At 47.9% G+C, this 22,035-nt stretch overlaps 1 protein-coding gene across 1 annotated transcript in view; it reads right to left on the reverse strand.

Moving 5' to 3' along the window:
- The window catches only part of IQGAP1 (IQ motif containing GTPase activating protein 1), a 149,798-nt gene that overhangs the window by 93,196 nt on the left and 34,567 nt on the right, over positions 1–22,035 (reverse strand). The window contains exons 3-5 of the mRNA XM_090029158.1: positions 7,323–7,479; positions 6,838–6,915; positions 3,326–3,402 (exon numbers count right to left, since the gene is read on the reverse strand). Coding sequence (XP_089885284.1) covers positions 3,326–3,402; positions 6,838–6,915; positions 7,323–7,479 — 312 coding nt within the window. The remainder of the gene's footprint in view (positions 1–3,325; positions 3,403–6,837; positions 6,916–7,322; positions 7,480–22,035) is intronic.

Genomic DNA, 22,035 nt, shown 5'->3' on the forward strand with positions numbered 1-22,035 from the left:
CCAGGGCGCACATGCCACCCCCATGCCTCCCGCGGGGGTGTGTGCAGTGGCAGGGAGCTGTGCCCCCTCTGCCCCCAGACGAGCCACCCGCGGCTCCATCCCACGACCTGCCCTGGCCTCAGGGTCCCATTCACCATGGGGGCCTCAATCTGCTGCCTGCTACCTCTTCCCTCCCTCCCCCATCCCTCCTCCTCCACAGACTTACTTACTGAACGGTGTGCTCGCGTATGTGTGTGTGCGCGTGTGCCCCTCACTCCCAAGACACAGCCCCCACCCAGCCCTGCTGCTGCCCCTCTCTCCTGATCCACAGTACCCTGCATCCTGCCAGGGCATGTGGGGACCCCCCTCCCTGGTCTCCAAGCCCCACACACACACCCGCAGCCGCCCACACCTCCACAAATTCCGCCTGTACACCCTCTGCCCCAAATCATACAAAGTACCTGCATAATTTTGAGTTTTTCTGTGCATAATTTTGAGTTTTTAGCTGTGTGGTTAATTGCAAATAATGTTTTTAATTGTGCAACTAATCATGATCACATTCTTAAATTGTTTGACAGCCCTTATTTTAAGCTCTTTTTTTTTTTTTTTAATTTGTCTGCAATCTACTTCCTAGGGCACCTCATTTTATTTTCCTGAAATACAGATACAAAAAGTAAAGGGACTTTGGTACAAAAATCTCATTTCTCTTTTAATCATGGAAAGCAATTGCTTGTCCATTATTCACATCTCAGCAAAAATCCGGCACGCACCAAATCCCTGGATCCAGATTTACATATGACTAGGAAAGAGGGCCAGGCTGAGACGAGACCTGGACTCCTGCCAATGGAGCAGAAGCACACCGAGTAACTGAGCAGCTATCACGAGGTTGCCAATAAGGAGGAGCTTCACTGCTGAATGTCAGAAATCTCACTCGCACCAGTCACAGGAAGATATGCAACAAAGCACCACGCCGGGCCACCACATAACTCGATCTGACCCCTACCCTCAAGCATCATGCGCGTTGCTGTCTGGGCTTAGAGCAGGTTCAACACTAACAACTGAAAATGTGATTTCAGATCAGCCTGACATTTCTATTGGTGCTCAGCTATTTGCAATCTGTCCTGGATTTTCCTGTTCAGATTCCTCCCTGGTAAAAGATCAGAGAGCAGGAGAACAAACTCCTTCTTGAGAACCGGAACTGAACACACTGCAGATGGAGACCCACATGCAGTGAGCTCTTCTACGCAGGACCGTCTGCACAAGAAGTCCTCTTGACATGAGGTCATGTACACTTCCTTCAACAATCAGGATGAACACCTGAATCTAAACTGGCACCAGGAAGGAATACATTCAGTGCAATGCCCCACTCCAGCTCTCTGGAGCACACAGTGGCAGTAAAACAATTCCCCTCAACAACAAATTAATGAGGCCCTGGAATTAAGAGAACAGCATAGCCAGATGCGCCTTTCTAGAGCTCTCAAGAGTTAAGACATTGCCCCCCGCTCAGCCTGTGCAGGATTAAAACTTTCCTTGGCTTTTTACAAAGCCCCCTATTAATTCATCCTAAAAATACACATGCTTCATACAAGAGACCTGACACACCCCACTCTTGACCTGCTGAAGCTGAGAAGACAAGCCCCAACAGGGTGAAAGGCATAGTTTAGCAGCTGAAAATGACAGTGTAATCTCTCCTCCTTGTGTCTCTCATGCAGGAGCCCCAGATACAAATCAGACAGTTAACACCAGTGAAAATCCAGAACTATTATAAATGCAGATACACCTCTTGGAAGACAGCAGGGCATGCGTATTTTCACCCAGGATATTCTCCCTTCACTGGCATGACAAATTCTGTAGGTGCTGCCAAAGTGAAAACAAAAGCCAGCCACCCTGCATGCATCTGGTAGGTTGTGGTGTCAAAGATATGGCCCATGGGCCAGGTCCGGCCTGCGCAGCTGTATTACCTGGGCCCCAGGCAGCATGCGGAATGTGCCAGGTGGCCCTGCACACCCCACAAAGTGCTGCACCTGCTCACGTCCCAGAGCAGTAGAGCAGCTCGTGCATGCAGCACAGCCCCAGAATGACCACGTGCCACCCTAGTGCCAGGCTGCATGCAGAGGCAGCTCCAGCATTTGGCGCAGCCCAGCAGTGGCAGCAGCAGCTCCAGGGCCATGCACTGCAGCCCTGCAGCAGCTGGAACAGGATCAGGTTGCACATGGCGCCCACGCTGGCCATTCCAGAACTAGAGCTGAAAGGCGCAGGTCTGTCTGTGGGTCTGGTCCAGCCTGCACACTGGCCCTGCAGGGCCAGATGGGTTTGATACCCCTCTGGTAAGTGATGGCAGTGAAAAATAAAGGAGGTAAAATCTGTCCAAGAGAGGGCTTACACTCTGCTTGGGATCTGATCCTTGCAAGCATTTATCATTAGAAGTCTGCTTTATTTGTGGTTTTGCGGTTTTCATGGAAACTGCGGCCATAGATCACTTGACTGAGAGTTACTGTCTGCTAATAGACTAAGTGAAGGCGCCAATCAGTGAAGTGAAAATGTTTCTATTAAGGTTAGCATTAACTAGTATTTCTAAGCCTTTTGAAGAACGCTACACATAATAATAAATTATGAAAATGTTACAATTTATATTGTATATACATTTATATTTATAATATATTTAACTGTTGATTTAAATTTAATATTTAGATTTATAATATGATAAATTATATGATGCACTTACTTTCTGCGGAATATGCTATTAAATTATATAGTACACTCCTCTCCATCAATCAGCAGTTAAAGGGCAGAGCCACCGGGAAAAGCCCGCAAAAATCAGCTCTTCATGCCTCAACCGAACAGCAAAAAATAGTTTCGTCTCACCACGAGTTAAGACGACCCTAATTATCATTAAGGTCAGATTGCTACATAATGTGATGCCATCTGTGCTGTGCCAGGGACAAATGCATTCTTCCATGGGGTGGGACACGCTATGCTGAGTACTCCAGGATTCGAAGTACGGTGAATCCCTCCTGCGCCTGCACCTTCACTAGTATGCACCCACATGCATGTGCTTCCTGGGATAAGTGGCTCACAGCTGGCAGATTCCAGTGCCTTAGGATCTCAGCATGTACTTGCTACCTCCAGCTCCCAAATGCTTACTTAGGGCATTGATCATTGGACACAGCAATGACTGTCATTTTCCAGTCAGCATTACTTGTGGCATTAAGACTCTCCTTCACCCCCAGAGTGTATTAATGCCACCAGTTCCCTATTCAGAGAACACGCTCATCCTCTCAGCTTTTAGATGTTCACACAATCTTCATTCCTAGTTTCCCGAGCATTCCTGAGCACTGTGCATTACCTGAGTGCATGGATGCAGTAGATGCAGCGTGGCATGTTTTTCCGATCATAGATGTCTGTAGTTTCTGGGTAGAAAATCTACAACAAACACATGGTAAGAGTCAGAACAGACCGGCTGGCCATGCATACAGTACAGGAATGGATTCTGGACTCTGATGAGCCTTGAATGCTCCCAGCAACTCTCCTCTTTCTCTCCTTGTCCCCCATGGGCCCTTTGCCAGCTGTATCTTCCTCACACAAAGTTGTTCCCTCTGCTTTCCTGCTCAGCCCCCATGTTCCTGCTGTAGGACCCTCCCTCACTTTGGCTCCTCATACAAACACTGTGCAGTGCACCAAGAAATTGGCCAGGGTGGATGGAGACATGCAGGGACCCCAAGGACTGGTGGGAGAAGGGGCAGCACAAGTGGAGTGCAGCACCAAGCAGCAGCACGTGTAGCCTGACACACTGGCACTCGGGACACGGCAGCTCCCACTGTGACATTCCAGGACATGGAGCCTGTTTGGGAAGTGCCAGCGTTAGCAGGCTAACATGGTAGTTGTGACTGCACGTGGCAGTGCTGACTACACAGGCTGCTTTTTGGTTGTAACAAAACATTTAATGGTCTTATAACTCTGTAGGTTCAGGGTGCATCCTGCTGCTGCCTGTGCTCACAGAACAAGAGCCTCTGTAAAAATACACTGGGACTGGACAGACTCCCCCTCAGTCCCCTATACCCCAGGTGACAGAAACTGTAAAGCACTGGATGTGTCAGTGTCTTCCTGATGTAGGTGAACAGGAAGTGTCTCAGCACAGCCATCACCCCAAAGGCTACCCAGGTCCAAGTCTCTGAAAATACCTGTCCAGGTTTGCACAGTACTACTCAATTATTTTCTTTCCCAAAGCCTTAGCACCCCCAGCTTCACTCTCCTTTGGCCCCCATCCTTTCTCCTTTCACCCCACCTGTCTCCCAGTGAGCCTACTGCTACAATCCCTGCTGCCACGCCAGCTCCTCTGGGTGGCCAGGTATCTGTGCAGGGCATGGCTGACTGGGCAGGAGAGCTGGAACTGCTTGGAGAACTTTCACAAAATCCAAAAACATGCCAATGTATATTCTTTTTTCAATGTAAACGGCAGGTTACAGCATACAATGCTGACCCTTGCGCAACAGAACACATGCCTGCTCATGTTACACACAAAAGCGGGAGGAAAAGTTAGTTTGGATACCTGTCACTTGCCTTTCAGTTTTCCATCCTTATAGATTCATGAATTTTCAGGTACAAAGAGAGCACTGAATCATCAATGTTGGCATCTTATATAACACACACGTCAAAAAATTTCACCCAGCTACTAGTGTACTAAGGCCAGTAATTCGCAGTTGATGCAGTGGTTTTCAACTTGTTATCATTTGCGGACCCCTAAAAAATTTTAGATGCAGGTGTGCATCCCTTCAGAAATTTGGAATGGAGGTGCGAACACCTTTGAAACGTAAGTGTGGATATTCATATACGTTCGATTGATCAGTCATCTTTTGTGGACCCTTTAGACACCAGGGGCAGGCAATTACTTCAGCTGGAGGGCTGCTTACCAAATTTTGGCAAGCCACTGAGGGGTGCATGGGTAGCCCCGCCCCTTGACTGGTGCCCTGCCCCCTGGTCTCCATCTTGGGACTGGAAGTCCCGCCCCCTAACCACTGACCTTTCCGAACAGCAGACCCTCACCCTGCCCCTGGAAGTATGCCTTTCAGCAAGGTTTGCCATCTTGGAACCAGAACCTTACCAAATCATACTCTATAAAAATCAAATACCAACTACAACATTCATTAATTTGATTTCAAAAAATATTTTTGTCCTGATTTACATGCGTTTATGTAGTGTACACAGAGGTGATTGTATAATAGCTTAAAATGTATATTGGGGGGGTATAGGTTTGTGGGGGGCTATGGGCTTGTGGGGTGTGGGGAGGGTGTGTGTGGGGGTGTATGTGGGGTGAGGGAGCATGTGGGTGTGTGGATGGGTATGGGCCTTGTGGAGGCTGTGAATGTGTGAGGGGGAGGATTGTGGTGTGTGTGGAAGTGGATGGTAGCTGGAGTGTGAGGGGGTGGGGTGTGCGTGTATGGCAGTGCAAGGGGGTATGAATACATGTGTATGGGGTGTGTGTAGGACACCCTATGAATGAACACACACACACATGCACCCTCATTCCCCATGCTTCCCCATCCCCCATCCACGGTACCACATGGAGTCAGCCGAGAATCGTGGGGCCCGGGCCAGCCTGGTTCCTGCTGAGTCCTGTGGTCCCAGCAATGTAGCTGGGAACCACATAGTACCAGAGCAGCTGATGGGTGGGCAGGGGGAAGGGAGAAGCAGCAGTGGCGGGTAGAAAAGTGGGGAAATGGTAGTGGCAGCAAGTGGGCAGCTGGGAGGGAGCACAGCAACAGCTGAGCGGGTGCCCCGGAGCCAGGACCGGCAGGGGCTCTGTGGATCTGGGCTGGGCTGGGCTGTGCCAGCAAGGAGAGGGTGGCAAGCAAAGGCACTGGCATGGGCCCTGCACTCCCACCCAGCTGTCGCTGCACTCACGCCTGGCCACCCGCTCGCTGCTACTTGCACTCCTGTCTGCCACTGTTGCCACCGCTATTTCCCTGCTTTCCTGCCTACCACTGCTGCTTCTCCTGACCCGCCGGCCACTCTGACACCACATGTTTCCTGGCAGCATTGCTGGACTGCAGGATGCAGCCAGAGCTGCCCCGACTCTGAGGACTCAGGTGATTGCCTACGGTCCTCCTCACTGCATTCTTAGCTGAGTTTCCCTCTTGGGTGGAGGGAGGCAGGGAAGAGCCCCAGGGTTGCCAGGCCAAAAGCATATGCTAGGCAAAAGCTTCTGGTTGGGGGGGGGGGTGCGGCGCAGGTCTTGATGCTGCAGCTCCTGAGTCCTGCCACTGGCTCCCCTTGGGTCCTGCTGTCAATGCTACCTTGTCATCTTTGACCAGCAGCCAGGGGCAGATAATTCATTTTCTAACTTTTTAGGGGACCTGCAGGCCAGGCAGAATGGCCTGGCAGGCCAAATCCAGCCCACGGGCTGTATTTTTTCCACCCCTGCTTTAGACATAGTCTGCGAACCCCCAGGGTCCACAGACTGAAAAACACAGGACTAGAGCATATATTCAAGAAAGAGAGAATCTTCCATTTTCCCTTAAGGGTTGCTCCTTTCATTCATGAGTTCCCTAGGAAGATTCTTAAAAACTGCCACAACCAAACCATAGCTCAGGCACATGGCTCAAAAGAGTGATGAATGTCTTCTGGAGGCTGTGCACCCAAAATTATGAACGTTAAGCATATGGCACTGAAAGAAAAACATCACCACCGTCTCTGAGTTCCTCAGGCACACAGCGCAAACTTCAAGATGGAATGGCTAGAGAGAAACAAGTCTAGGAAACTGAGGACTAGCTAACCAGAGTCTGCTAAACCTTATACAACAGCAAAATTGCCCAAAAACATTCCAAGCTTGGACTTGTGCCTATACAGTGCAGACATTACCTTGGGGAGGCCAATCTCAGACATGGCATTCAGCCACTGAATCACATTATCAGTATGCCGGAAATGGAGACCAGTTGCCTGAAATGAAGAGGAGGAAGAGCAAAAAACCATACACGTAAAACATCACAGCCACTGAGATGTACCAGGGAATTTTGCTAAGACAAGCAACGGACAAAAGCTACTTCTGGGAGCTACCACTTGCAAAGATCTCCAGTCTCAGATACTGCAAGGAATACTTTAGAGAGCAAGCTGCATTTAGGACTTGCAGCAACAGGCCAGTTCTCAGGCTTTCACTATCCCACCCCCAAAGACAAAACTAGAGATTTGCCTTCACTTGACTTCCCATTATTCAGAAAGAATTTCTTTGTCCATTTAAATTTCCCATAATTTACCACTGCTGTGACATTTCCTCGGGCCCCACATTGCCTATTCTCTACCCTGCCTCCTGCTTCCACTGTCCTGAATCCCAGACAGAGAGCACTTACCTTATACCTGGTCTGTTCCCGATCATAGATTTTCTTAAGAGACACCACCTTGGGAGAGAAAAAGTTTCCAAGTTTGGCAAGATAGACTCCATTTCTCAGTCCCTCCTCCAGCTCAGTCGTGGGAGGCAGCTCCTCATTCAGGCAGGCTTCCATCCACCTGGAAATGGAAAAGGACATGCAGGTCACACCAGTGCTCTTCTGATTCACCTTCTTACCTGTCCTCCCAGAGGAACATAAACTGTTTATTTTCCAAGCAGGTTCTGTGCCGTCTCCACTTCATTCTTCCCTAACCTATTTGTTCATTGTTTCATAATATGACAACAGGTACAGGGAGATAAGGCAGTCTGAACCCCAAACACTGCTTTATGACTCCAGGGCTGAGTTTTTCATGTTCATGTTGTGATTCTTTCAGCTGACATCACCAGATAAAATACCAAATAAAAGTACTGAAAACAGCAGTCAAAGTTGCCCAATTATTTCTACAACATCCTTTCACTCATTAATTTCTTCACTATAGGCCATGGTGCAGTTTCAATTGATCTAAACTGATTAGCCAAGAAAAATCCTCCCCTGAGGCACAAATTCATTCACAGGCTGCCCTTCATTGCACCCCTCTACATCCAACATACCCCAAAGCCCCCACCAGTCATCTGCTGGCTCGGGTTCCCTGATTCAAGTCCCTTCAAGTTGGTCATAGAACCATGTGGTCAATGTGGTTTGTTACCTGTATTTTCGTTTTTAACAAAGTCTGAAATCACAAATGAAGACCTGCATATCTGCTACTACTCAAAGTGTGATCTAATTTTCCTTGTTAGCCATCCAATGTCATTATGTTCTACTGGTTATTTCCTTATCTTGTTTCTCCTTATCTAATATAATGGCTGTAATTGCTATACCTGAAGCAACTAAAATTACCCAAGATTATAGAAAGCAGATAATCTGAAAGATTAGTTACAACTGAAAAGCTATGTCTGAAAATGCCTCTTTCAGGACTGCTGACATGGTACATTTCTAAAGTATAGAAGTGGGATTTACAGTGTACACTGAAGAATGTAGACTCTCTGGTCATTCCAACGCCTGTGGAGGAAGTTCCAGCACTCCGGCTCATCTTCTAAAAAGCCCCAATCCACTTTAGTAGCTCTAGAGCCTTGGTAAGATAATAGCCACATAAGATGCATAAGGGCTAGAAAAATCAGCTCTAGTATGGCACATTGAGAACACATAGGTCAGTCAGAGGCGGAAATGGTGAACATAGCTTACTGATATTGGGAGTGCAGAAAAAACAGCTGAGAAGGCTGCTGGCTCACTAACGTCAATCTTCAATAAATCTTGGAATACTAGGGGAACTCTATATGCTAGCAGCATGCTAAATGTATGCCAATATCAAAAAAGGACAAGCAGAATGGTATCACTAATGAGGTCAGTCAGTCAGATGTCAATCCCAGGCATAACAATGGAGAAGCTGATACAGGATTCATTTGATAGAGAATTAAGAGGTGAAAGTATAATTAAAATCAGCTAATGTGTCTTCATGGAAAATAAACCTCAAACAATTTCATTCTTCAATTATATTACAGCTTGGTTGGTAAAGGTAACTGAATAGATATTTAAGACATTTGACTTAATACTGCACTGATTAAAACTTAGCACTGCATTTTCAATGAGCTGGAAGTAAATATAAAGTCACAGCTGATAAAATTTGCAGGTAGCACAAAGATTAATGGGAGGGTTGATGCTATAGTGTGTTCTCACTCAGAAGCAAACCTTCAGGCAACGGACCATGTCTTTACCGAGGCGTACAAGAAAATGGGACTCACACTTAACATTCAGAAGACTAAGACCCTCCCCTCAACAAGCTCCCCATCTTGAGCAGTCCCTAAATCTGGTAATCCAGATTTACCTGGAGACTCTGGAAAATGTTGAGTATTTCCCATACCTTGGATTTCTTGCACAAGGCTGACATCAGTGAAGAAATCCAACACAGCCTCAAATGTGCAAGTGCAACCTTTGGATGCCCGAGTGTGGCAGAGCACCTTTGGGATGCTCGCCACGTGGTAGCGGCTGCAGTCGGCTGGGCCAGAGCCGAGCAGAGAAGGCAGCTAGGGAAACCCCCCCAGAGTCCATTCAAAGGGGAAAGGTGTGACTTTTGAGGGTGCTCGCCACTTGGGGGCTCCCACAGGCTCTGGTGGGACCCTGCTTTGGAGAAGCAGCAGGGGAAACCCCCTAGCTACCATTTAAAGGAGGATGTGTGGCAGGGCACTGTTGGTGCCTGCCACTTTAAGACCAAAGCTAAGCAGCCAGCAGGTGCTTGATTAAGGCGGCCCTTTTAGATCTCTGGCTGCCTATAATATAAAGAGCTCAGTTCGCTGCTGGATGGGAAGGCAGCAACATTGCCTGGCTGTGAGGCTTCATGTATCATTCTGGAGGTAAGGGCAGGAGCCATAGGGGATTGATCGGAGGCTCCTGGTCCTGGCCTAAAACTGTACCCTGCTGGGAGCGGGTGGCCTGGTGGAGCTCTCAGTAGCACTTTATCGTGCATCAGCAGATGCATGACAAATAGATCCAAGGAGGTGATCCTTCCCCTCTATGCAGCACTGATCAGGCTGCACTTGGAGTACTGGTTAGGGGCTTACAGGACAAGCCCTATGCGGAGAGACTGAAGGACCTGGACCTCTTCAGCCTCCGCAAGAGAAGGCTGAGACGTGATCTTGTGGCCACCTACAAATTCATTAGGGGGGCACAGCCAGGGATCAGAGATGCTCTGATCACTAGGGCGCCTCTTGGGGTAACAAGGAACAGTGGTCACAAACTGACAGAGGATATTTAGGCAGAATATCAGGAAAAACTTCTTCATGGTAAGGGTGGCCAAAATTTGGAATGGGCTCCCAAGGGAGGTGGTGCTTTCCCCCACCTTGGGGGTCTTTAAGAGAAGGCTGGATGGGCATCTGGCTGGGGTCATCTGACCCAGCGCTCTTTCCTGCCTAGGCAGGGGGCTGGACTCGATCTGTTGAGGTCCTTTCCGACCCGAACATCTATGAACCTCCTGTAAAAGGGTTAGATCAATTCTTGGATGGATTCTTATAAATAAAAAATGGCAACAGTAGCAACAGCTGTGACTTTACCTCTGTGTATGGCCCTGCTTGCGATTGATGCTAGAATACTTTATAAAAGCTGGGGTCCACATTTTCAAGTTAATGCTGAGAAACTGGACAGCTTGTAGAAGAGAACTGCAAAAATAATTCAAGGACCAAAGGAAAATGCCTGGCCTTGAGGAACTGTTTAGTTTACCATAAAGACTGAGGAGCAACTTGATTGTGCTTTATAACTGCTTTCACTGCAAGGAAAATACTGGGTATTAAAGAGCTCTACTCCAGCTGACTGCAATGCCTTGGAGTTAGATACAGACAAAATCACATTTGAAATGAGGCACTTTAATTTTTTTAAATGTTGAGGTTAAATGACCATTGGAATAAAGCAACAAAGGTGGAATGTCTATGTTTTCAAGACCTGATGCCTTCCTAAAAGGTAAATTGTAGAGGACATGCATGTGTGCGCACACAAAATTAGCACCGCCAATTTTGCATATGATAGGAAAAATCATAATCTGATCAGCAGCAGACAATAAATTGTCCTTTCTGGCCACTGAGGGCAACGGGACGGCCAGGAAGAGCAAATATACCTGGAAGACGAGCACTGTGGAACACAGGGCCGGCAGGGGCTTCTCTTGGGCCACCACGCTGTGTCCACAGTGGTCACATGCAGGAGGACAGATGCTGGGGGAGTCGCAGAGCTGTTGAGGTCTTGTTTGTTTTTCCAAAATGTTTCCTACAGTCTTATCCCCACCACCTCCTGCTTTGCCAGGGTTTACTTACAACCATTACCACAGACCTATCCTCTAGTCCAGTGATAGGCAACCTCTGGCACGGGTGCCAGAGTGTGGCATGCAAAGGCATTTTGCTTGGCATGTGCGCCTCTGGGTGGACAGAGGGGAAGAGGCCAGGTCTGTGCTGCCACAACAAGGATTGGACCGCTCGCAGTTCCTACGCCATCTGCCCCTGGCACACCAACAGCTTACGAGTCAAAGTTGTAGGTGTTTTTGACACTCTGCCCAAAAGCATTGCCAACCCCTGCTCTAGTCTTACACAGACTACAACTTACTGCTATGCAACATCCAGCCTTATTTGGAAAAACCTACAGACAACATTTAAGATACACTGACATCCTGATCACTCTCCAGATCTCTCGTGTTCCTCAAGAAAGTGTACTGAAGAAAACCATTCACTACATTTGCCCTTGTTGCTATTCTACCCTTCCCCACCTGAAAGCTTCAGGCAGCATGATTGCTTTGCACTAGCTTCTCATTTACCTGCAAGTGCAATTCAATTTCTGAACTATAAAACCCGAGGTAACCTGGTTCTGAGTTATTCCTAGACGGCCTTTCCCACTGCAGACTGGATCTCGGCCAGAATTCTCCTGCTCTCTACCTCAAGACTGAAGCAAAAATGAGTGTTAGGGCACTTCCAGTAGAAGCTCCTCACATCTAGAGTTCACTCCCGCCCGCAAGCCACATGGGTTTGGCTTTTTTCAGGCTATGGAGCAAGACACCCCTTCTCAGGAGGGTGCTTCAGCAGGTGAAAGTCATGCTGACATGTCTGTGATTCAATATGGATCAGCAGATGAGGAGGGGAAAGGAGAGAAAATTGTTCCTATTTCACGGCTGTGTCTTTTTTTTTAAGCGTTTGTCAATCACAGCCAGATACTTCAGGAGGATTGATAAAAAGTCACTTCAGAAGTAAATCCTATTCCCCCACCAACTATCCAGTGCCAGTCACTTGTGCACTCTTCAAATCTCAGTGTTACTGTCTCTTACAGCCAAACACAGGCAATGACTCAACTTCTACATTCTTCCCTAAGCCCAGGGGACAGCCTTTTTTCCTTGCTTGGCTCCTCTACAGCTCAGAGCTGCAGTACCAACACCTCTGAAAAGCAAATAGAAACAGAGCATAAGAAGGGTCAAAACGAGCTTCCGTGGGTGTTGTCACAGTAACTGAACCAGCGACAGAAACGCACTGCAATCCAACGCAGACTACCCCTTCAACAGGCAGCGACGTGGAGCAGCTCCAGGCGAAGGGCCTACAGCACTGTCAGGAACAGCTCTCAAAAGCATCACAAGAAAAGAAGCGTTCTCCACAGGCAGCCTTTCTGGGAAAGAAAACTGCGTTCCAGTGACCACGAGAGCACAGTTCTGCAGAACACCAAGACAAATCGCAAGATGCTCCTGGTTTCTCCTTGTTCCCCATCTCTAGGCTTTCCATTCACTCTTTCCAACCTCAGGCGTGGCAATAAAATTCCCAGGTAGTGACTTAAGCAGGCAATTTTCTAAAAAATTTAGAATATGACATAACTTTAGACCACACCCAGAGCATCGGGTACAATGTGTGCAGACATCTTCATCAGCAAGGAACAAGGAGGAGAAATACATCTACAACAGGCTTGGAAATAACTTCTGAGATGTCTCTGCACTGGGAATTAAAAGTTTCATAGTTTTGTACTAAACACGTTCTGAAATAAGCTCTCTCACTGTACATGGCAAAAGGGAACAACATCCTGCTATAAAGGTGCATCTCAGCTCTGCCCTTCCGAGACCAAACACGCTAGAATTATCCATCCAGCAAATGGAAACCCGCCCAAGAAGCTCACTCCCACCACTGCTGCTCTCTACAGGTGCTCATCCACTGCCCGACGCACACCGGTCATTCCCCCTTCAAGGCCCGCAGTCACCAGTACCTTGCCAGCGTCCCTGCTGAGGCTGTGCTCAAGTTTACGCATCAGAGAACAACAGTCCCTGCAACCGTCCAAAGAAAGGATTACAGCGATGGGGACACTGCACCTTCATCCCTCAGGTGAAATGTGCCTTTTTAAACGTGAGGTCCCCTCCCCCCTGCGTAAATGCCAGCCTTCCACTTTCACTCATTTTTTGGCTACACAAAAATAATAGAGCAATTCATCTGTTGCAAACAACTCAGAAAGCCCCAAGAAGTCAGAATGTTTTTGACACCATGGATTTCTATTTGAAATCCCTAGGTTTAATCTTGTGAATCATGTGTAGGTGTTTGCACAACTAACCGTGCTAATACTGCACTGCACCCCATGGCACCTTTAAAAGGGTCTCAGCACCCCACGCTGCTGTGGCACTCAACTTGAGAAGCACTGACCGAGGGTTAAACACAGTCTGCAGGAAGCCGGATCCTACCTAGGTAAGCCAGGGAGCGCAGTGGTTCTCTTGAAGCAACAGATTATCAAATAAGAAGTAATTTAGCATTTACACAGGGAAAATGCTTCTGACAGTGAAGGGCTCTAACTGAGCAGACACAGGACTAACAAGAGTCAGTACCTGAAAGCTGAAGCTGGAAAAAATTGAGCTAAGACAAAGACAGGTTTGTAAATACGCATAATTAGCCTCTGGAACAACTTATGTGAAGATCACAGGGATTTTCCATCATTTGAAGTCTTTATATCAAGATCTGATTTTTTAAAATAAAATGTGCACTAACTGGCTCAACACAATACTGGGCTCGATGGAGGGATCAGCTTGGAGCCCTGCGCTGTTCTAGAGGCCCAGTTAATCATAACGGCCACTCTGGCCTTCAAATCCACCACCTGAGCACTGCCCACTCCTTCCCAGAAGTCTTCGCAAGCTAATGATGCCGATGTCAGAGGGAAGCAAAGGAACAGAAAGATCATCTGGTAACAATGCATCATAGCAAGGTGCCCTTTTGTGGCAGCATTTTGGGTAGACTAATGATCATCTGTAACAAGCATCAGAGGCTAGATTCACAAACAATGCTGGTGCAAGGGGAAGGCAGGTCAAACAACTGATGCTTTCAAACCCCCAGGAAAGGGTGGGAAAGTTTCCACAGGCAATAAGCAAGAGTAATAAACAGAAGGGAAGAGCTTTAGAAGGAGGAAGAGCTCAGTGTCACCAAGCTGACCTTCAGGTGGGGATGGGACCACCATGACAAGATGCGAGAGTGGCACTAAGAGTGTCTGGACCAAAGGGAGAGAAAACAGGAGCAGCAACATGGACCCACAAGCTTGGATCTTTAAAGGAGATGCACAGTAACAGGCTTATTGCCTTAATGTCTTTTGTTTAGTAAGTTGAGGAATGTCCAAAGTACTAATCAGAAATCTTGGGTTGCTCATATTAAATGTGAACACGGAGGCTTGGATTTTCAGTGTGGCTGAAGAGGGCTGGTTCCTTACTCAGAAATGTACAGGATTCCCCATAGAGGGAAAACTGTAACTGGGTACAATTGCCCAGAGATTAAAAACAGTCCGGGGGGGTAGGTGGGTGGGAGGGGGGTGAATAATCGGCTAAGGACAAACTTGAAAGAGGTTACCAGGAAGCAGGAGAGAGCAGCAGTAGCTGAAAGCAGGCAGAAGCAGGTTAAGAAGGGGAAAGAACAAAAGCCTGGAGAGGACTGTCTGAAGGTGGGATGGGACGGGACAGTCTCAGGTCCAAGGAGTGGTTCTCTAACCCCGCAGGCAGCAGACAGCCCAAGGAGCACAGGCAGGAACTCAGCCTTGCTGCTTGGCTGAAAGGAGTTTATTGGCAACGTTACTAGTGGAATTTTACTAGTGTGCAAAAGGCTGTCGGGGGCTGAAAACACCTACAGAGGGGGACTGAAGCAAGAGGAGCAGGTGTGCCAAATGCAGGCGGTCTTCCACAAAAGCAATGGGTGGAGACGGGCCAGCACTTACAGCCTGAAAGGTCACATATGGAAACACAGCATTTCTCAGTCCCTGCGGCTCTGACATCTGACAGGCGGCAACTCCAGTAGGAGCTAGAGGATTATTGCTAGTACCGCATGCCCCAAGCTCCCACAGCACTCAATGCCCTGGAAGTGATAATAGGTTTCACAGACCAAGTTACGTACACTTGGAACAACTCAAAAGTCACAGGCTAGCCACCGGCAAAGGCAGCTCTGCAGCCCTCATCTTAAGGCAAATAGTAAGCCGTGCCTTCCCCTTCATTTCTGAGCTCCAAACCTCCTTAGGCCGTCTACCTCAGAAAAACAAAAGGCTGTTTATGCAGAGCCTGGGAGCTACAGAAAACCAGCCCAACCCAACAGGGGAAGGTGAGAGAAGACAGCAGTCTGAAGCTGAAGCTGTAAAAATCAAACCAGTTCAACAAGTTTTGGCCTGAGCTGAATTTTCCACTTCCCAGCAAACGGCTTCCTAGCTGCATGCAATAAAAAAAGGAGTCGTCATCAGTCAGCCTCCTAGTATTCAGGAATCGACGAGAGTTCATGGGAGAAGCAATCCATTCGCTATATCCGTGCAGGGAGCATGCTCCAAAGCGTCGCATGTCCCTCCCTTGAGGCAAATCTGATCGTCTGGCCCTTTGATCCTCCCCTGGGAGGCACTCCCCTATGCCTCTAACACAGGGGTGGGCAAAATATGGCGCCTGGGCCAGGTTCAGCCCCTAAACCAATAGGATCTGGCCTGTGAGTGGGCACCTGCCAATTCTGGTCCACAGCTGCCCCCATGGTGCTCTGCACAGGGTCAAGCCCTGCCCAATCCCGCCCAGGGCAGCTCCGGCCAGCACATGCAGCTTCCTGACAGGGATACTCCCGGTGCAGATTCAGCCGCCCAGGTACGGCTTGGCTCCCCCTGCCTCCAGAGGTTCCTCCTCCTGCCGCACCACTGTGGGCAGCAGGCAACGCAGGGAAGCCATGGGGATGCATGCGGGGCAGCAGATGCCCAGCCAGGTCTCGGAGGGGAAGCTGCGACCAGGCAGCTTTTGCCCCAGCGTGCGGGGCTCCAGTTCCCAGAGGCCTTCCGCCCATGCAGCCAGCCCAGGTGGCTGCTCATTGCACTGGGCAGGTCGAGTGAGTGGAAAGCCTCGAGTACCCTAGCAGCAGCTTCCCCACTGCCCCCACGCCGCCTGGCTCAGCATCTGCTGTCTGGCACACGTCCCCACAGCTTCCCTCATTACCTGCTGCCTGGCGTGGTGCAGTACGGGCAGGAGGAGAAGGAGCCACTGGTGGTGGGGGGAGCCAAGCAGTACCCAGCAGCAGAAGCAGCCTGGCTGAGAAGCTGTGCATGGGTGGGCGCAGGGTGGGTGCAAGTGGGAGCACAGCGTGGGCTGCCCTGGGTGGGAGTGGGTAGAGCTCAGACCCATGCACCACAGGGGCAGCCACGGGTGCAGGGAGGTGGGGGCAGACCTCACTCACATGCACCATACTGCCTGAGCAAGCTCTGTCGCACAGGCCTCCTGCCTAGGGTTCCCATACGTCCGGGTTTTCCCAGACTTGTCCTCGTTTTTGGCCCCCTGTCCTTGTGTCCGCAAGTTTTTAAAATGCAAGCAAATGTCTGGTTTTTTGTTTTGCCTCTGCTTTCCTGGGCAGTAGCAGCTTGGCTTAGGAGTGAGGGGCAGAGGCAGGGCACTGCCCACCCTCCCCTATCATATCCCCCTCTCCTTCTCCTCCCCCATCCCCTCACATGTATTTTCTTTTTTGATCCTGGAAATACGGTAACCCTACCCCGCCGGCGACTGCCCATCGCAGCCAGCTCCTAGGACCTAGAGCACGGGCAGTCCCCCACACGCTAACACAATATACAAGAGTCAGAATTTCTGCAGCTGGGGCAAAACTGAACATTTCACATGCTAAGTCTATTTTCATTAGTGAGTGGAGAAACCTGCCGATGGAGGAGGTAGGTTCCTATATTAGCAACGAGCTGGGGTTGGCCCCTAGACCACAGCAGGTTAGTAGCAAGCCCAGCATGTACTTTTCAAGGCCTGAAGATGAGCCCTCAAACCATAAAACACATACTGACTTTATGAAGCTGAATCTATACTTTCTGAGGAAAGGGATAGTTTGTGTATGTTCATTACACGCCATCCATGCTTATTATAATCCACAACATGTCTAAAGGTATCTACTGAAAAGATAAGATGCCTCATTGATCACTTCAAGAATCAAGGGCTGTGTGCTGCAATTATGAAAGAAAGAATAGAGGACGTGCAGGGCCCTTAGAAATCCATGAGAGGTAGACCAAATGAACACATAAGGAAATCTGAAACAAACACTTTTTAAAAAATATATGCAAATGTGGGGGAGGGGAGAGGAACATGCAGATAGTGCATACAGTGCAGCAACTACAAACCTGCAAATTCAAATCCCACCTCAAACATTCATTTCTCCCACTAGTCTTTTATCTCCCCAAATTCTGTCCCTCTCCCTATGGCATGATAGCTTTCTGCACTGCCTTGAGTCCTTGCAACTGGAATTTTTTTCAAGACAAAAGGACCCTACTGGAGCACTGAGGAAGCCCCATTTGCTAAAAACACTGACCATAACTCCCTGCCTGAGAGCCCCATGGAGGCAAACTACAGCCCTATTGCTTTCCTTTTGATAGGTTATGGGCTGGACACACAGTTGTCACAGCACTTAAAAACCCTACTAAGATGCACGCTTATGCTATGGTGATAGAGGCAGTGCAAGTGTCTATGCAGAACAGGATTTCAAAAACCACAAAACCAGGGAACAGGCAGTTTCACTGCACAAGAATCAGGAATGACTGAGAGCTCTTACTCTTGTTTGAACAGGTCTGCACAGAGGTGTCTGCGTGTCAGCATGGCTGGTATATCAGGGTAATGTGCATGGAGTTAATACAGTACTCCTCTTTCTGCACTGCAACTTACTTCTTGCTGAAGCACAGACCAAAGATCTGTCTTTTCAAAAAGCATTCCTTGGGGAACTTTTTTTTGCATTTAAAACCTTGGGTTTGTGAGCAGCTCACAGACGCCTTAAAGACAAAATGTCACACAATTTTCAAAATTTTCCAATGACCTTAAAGGAGTTAGGTGCCAGATCCTGTGCATTTCTGAGTAAGGAACCAGCCCTCCTCAGCCCCACTGAAAATCCAAGCCTCCGTCTTCACACTTAATATGAACAACCCAAGATTTCTAATCAGTACTGTGGACATTCCTCAACTTACTAAACAAAAGACATTAATGCAATAAGTCTCTCATTGTGCATCTCCTTTCAAGATGTTTACTTTTTTTTTTTTAAACTTTAAATAAATGCAAGCCTGTTTTGTTGCATCTAAACTAGAACGTGGAATTTCAGCCTAACGTTTAAAACTAATATTTGCACGCACCTATACCCCATCTTCCTCCTCTGCTCTTTTTCAGGGGTTATTTCTTCAGTTTGTAACTGACATGAAGAGGTAAGAGCATCACTTAACAGGTGGACAAGGTTCTTTGGGAAAACGTGGTATCTTTTATTAAACCAACTAAATAGTTGGGAAGATTGTTCTTTGCAAGCTTCCAGGCACAAACATCCTTCTTCAGGCATAGGGAGAGTCTGCTGATGTTTCTGTGCTCTCCTGGGCACAACAGAAGCTTAAGCCTATATGCAAAATGCAGGTCTGTGAAAATGCTAATAGGTGGCAGTAAAGATCAGAGGGGATGGGAGACTATAGCTGCAAGACAGGTAGGTGAGGGGAAAGAGGGTGCTCTTCTTTATTTGCAGTCTGGTGATAAGTAAACTCATCCTTTGATCTTGCATAGTTCGGCTTCTCCACCCCCGCTCACCCTCCACCCCCACCTTTCTTCTTCCTCACGCATAGTAGCACTCCAACTGGTTCAGCTCTTTGATTAAGAATTAGCACGTGTTTTTGGAAAACAGGTATCACCAAATTAACTTGGTACCTTCTTTAAATAACACGACAAATGCCGTTCAAGGCAGTACTGCTTATGAAGCAGGCTTCATAATACAGCTGACTTAACCTGGATCATGGTGTCGCCATGGACGTAGTCTTTCTGGACTTTAAGAAAGCCTTTGACACTGTCTCTCACCCCATTCTCATTAATAAAATTGAGCAACTGCGGCATTGATGCCTACACAGTTGGATGGGTCAAACAAAAATTGGCTGACGGGGCGCACCCAGAGAGTGGTTGTGGACAGGTCGTACTCGACCTGGCGGGATGTGAATAGTGGGGTCACCCAGGGCGCGGTCCTGGGGCCTACACTGTTCAACATCTTCACCAGCAACTTGGACGAGGGGGGTGGAAAACACGTTGTCCAAGTTTGCCGATGACACCAAGATGTGGGGAGAGGTAGGCATGCTCGAAGGGTGAGAGAGGCTGCAATTAGATTTAGACAGACTACAGGATGGGGTTCAGTGTAGATAAATGCAGGGTGCTGCACCTGGGGAGAAGGAATCCACAGCATGCATACACGCTGGGGGGCTCCCCCCTTGCGAGCACAGAGGCGGAAAGGGATCTTGAAGTCATTATCGACTCCAAGATGAACATGAGCTGCCAATGCCAGACCGCAGCCAGCAAAGCCAACCGCACCTTGTCGTGCATCCAAAGATGCATCTCAAGCCGGTCCAGAGAGATGATCCTCCCCCTCTGCGTGACATTGGTCAGGCCACAATTGGAGTACTGAGTCCAGTTCTGGGCCCCGCACTTCAAGAGGGATGTGGCCTGCCTTGAGAGGGTTCAGAGGAGGGCCCCCCGCTTGGTTGGAGGGCAACAGGACAAGCCCTATAAGGAGAGACCGAGGGACCTGAACCTGTTCAGCCTCAGCAAGCGGAGGTTGAGGGGGGATTTGGTGGCTGCCTACAAACTCGTTAGGGGAGATCAGCAGCAGGAAGGGCCCTTTTCTCCTCAGCACCACCTGGGTTGACAAGAAACAATGGCCAGAAGCTGCAGGAGAACAGGTTCAGGTTAGAGATTAGGAGGCACTGTTTCACTGTCAGGGTGACTAGGATCTGGAACCAACTTCCTAGGGAAGTGGTCCTCGCTCCTACCTTAGGCAAATTCAAAAAGAGGTTAGACGAACACCTGTCCGGGGTCATGTGATCCCAGCATGTGCTCCTGCCAGTGGCGGGGGGGGTCAAACTAGATGATCTGTTCAGGTCCCTTCTGACCCCAAACTACTATGAAACGATGAATAGCATATGACATTTTATGGCACTTTTTAGAATGATATAAAATCACCATGACACATACTAATGGACTAAAAATGGGCAGGCTCCAAAATATAATTCAAGATGGAAAACCTATATGAAGGGTCTCTCTTATTACTGGGATCCTGCAGGTCTCTGCACTATTTAATCTTTTTTTTATCACGACTTGGAGAAAACAAAATAATTTACCGATACTCCGCAGGTGACAACATTGAGGGAGTGATAAATAATGAAAAGGACATGTCAACTGATCTAGGAATAAAAATACAAACTGTACTTACAGAAAAACACACTTTTCCCTAGAAATGACTGCCAAAGCCCTAATGGATAATTAACAAACCAAAAGCTTAAACTGCAATGCCAATGTCCAAAAGTGCTAATGAGGTTCTCAAATATCTTAGAGGGAAATAGAGAGGGTGGGCAGAGGGGTTATGGTATTTCTGTGCTTGGCCTTGGAGTGATTGCTGCTAGAAAGTTAGGCTGAGTTCTGAACATAACTCAAGAAAGAGGCTGATAAATTGGGTTCAACCCAAATCTGGGTTCAAGGAAAAGCCAGAAATGGATTTATAGCTATCTTTCCCAGTGAAAGGCTTAAGAAGCTTGGTTTATTGATCTTATGAAAGAAAAGGTGGAGCCAAAACTCATAATCACAGCTGAAGTGTGCACATGAGAACAGAAGCCTGAGAAAAGCAGGCTCCAATTTAGCTGGAAAAGGTTCATGAGATCCAAGGGGAAGCAGCAGCTAGACAAATTAAAAATGTCCATTTTATTTCTACGATTTTCACTGTAGCTGTGCTGGTCTAAGGACATAGGCAGGAAAGGTTCTTTGGGTAGGTGTGATATCTTTTATTAGACCGAGTATGTAGTTGGAAAAAAGTTTTTTGCAAGCTTTCGGGTGCAATCACCCTTCTGAACAGCAGAGATTTCCTATGCCTGAAGAAGTGCGACTGCACCTGAAAGCGTGCAAAAAACTTTTTTCCAACTATTCAGTTGGTCTAATAAAAGATATCACATCTACCCAAAACACTATTCCTAGTTTGAACAGGAAGAGCAATTAACAATTGGAACAGCACTTCCAGGGTTATAGTGGGCTGTCCATCACCTACATTTAGAAAACAGTGAAGGGTTTTTTCCCTAGAAAATATACCTGACTCCTTCATTTACTCTCATTTGTAAAGTATATTGGCCTGTGCTGCCCTGGTGTCATCCTAGGTGACCACAATGGTCCCTTTTGATTTTATATGAAAGTGAAATGCATGCATCCCTGCCTGTCTCCATGTCTGTCTTCTGAACTGGTTTCAGTAATAGTACTAGCATACTCAGTAACTGCACTCCCCTACTCGCCTAGGTTTTTAAGGGTCTTTTATAGTTGAGTCTTCTGCTCCAGTCTGTGTATGTGAAAATACCTGATTCTAACAATCTCTTCTTTTCATTGCTGCTCTTTCTTTTGGGGGCTTTTAAAAAAAAATGCTGTATACAAAATGTCTGCCTCCTCAAAAAGATGACCTGCATCAGCATTTGGAGATGAAGGAAATAGACAGGTATGAAAATGGGGAAAGAAATGAAGAGGTCACCTCCACGAAAGCGTTCTGTTCAAATGCTCTCACAATAAACACAACACTGTTCGCCAGCGAGCACAGGTCCCAGAGAAAGAGCATCTGTCAAGCCATGAGGAGCATACGAACCTCTACAAAGGAATAAACAAGCATTGTGGTCCTTGCACTAGGGA

The sequence above is a fragment of the Crocodylus siamensis genome, chromosome 15, assembly GCF_052110815.1.
Source record: "Crocodylus siamensis isolate JL-2025a chromosome 15, ASM5211081v1, whole genome shotgun sequence".
Lineage (NCBI taxonomy): Eukaryota > Metazoa > Chordata > Crocodylia > Crocodylidae > Crocodylus > Crocodylus siamensis.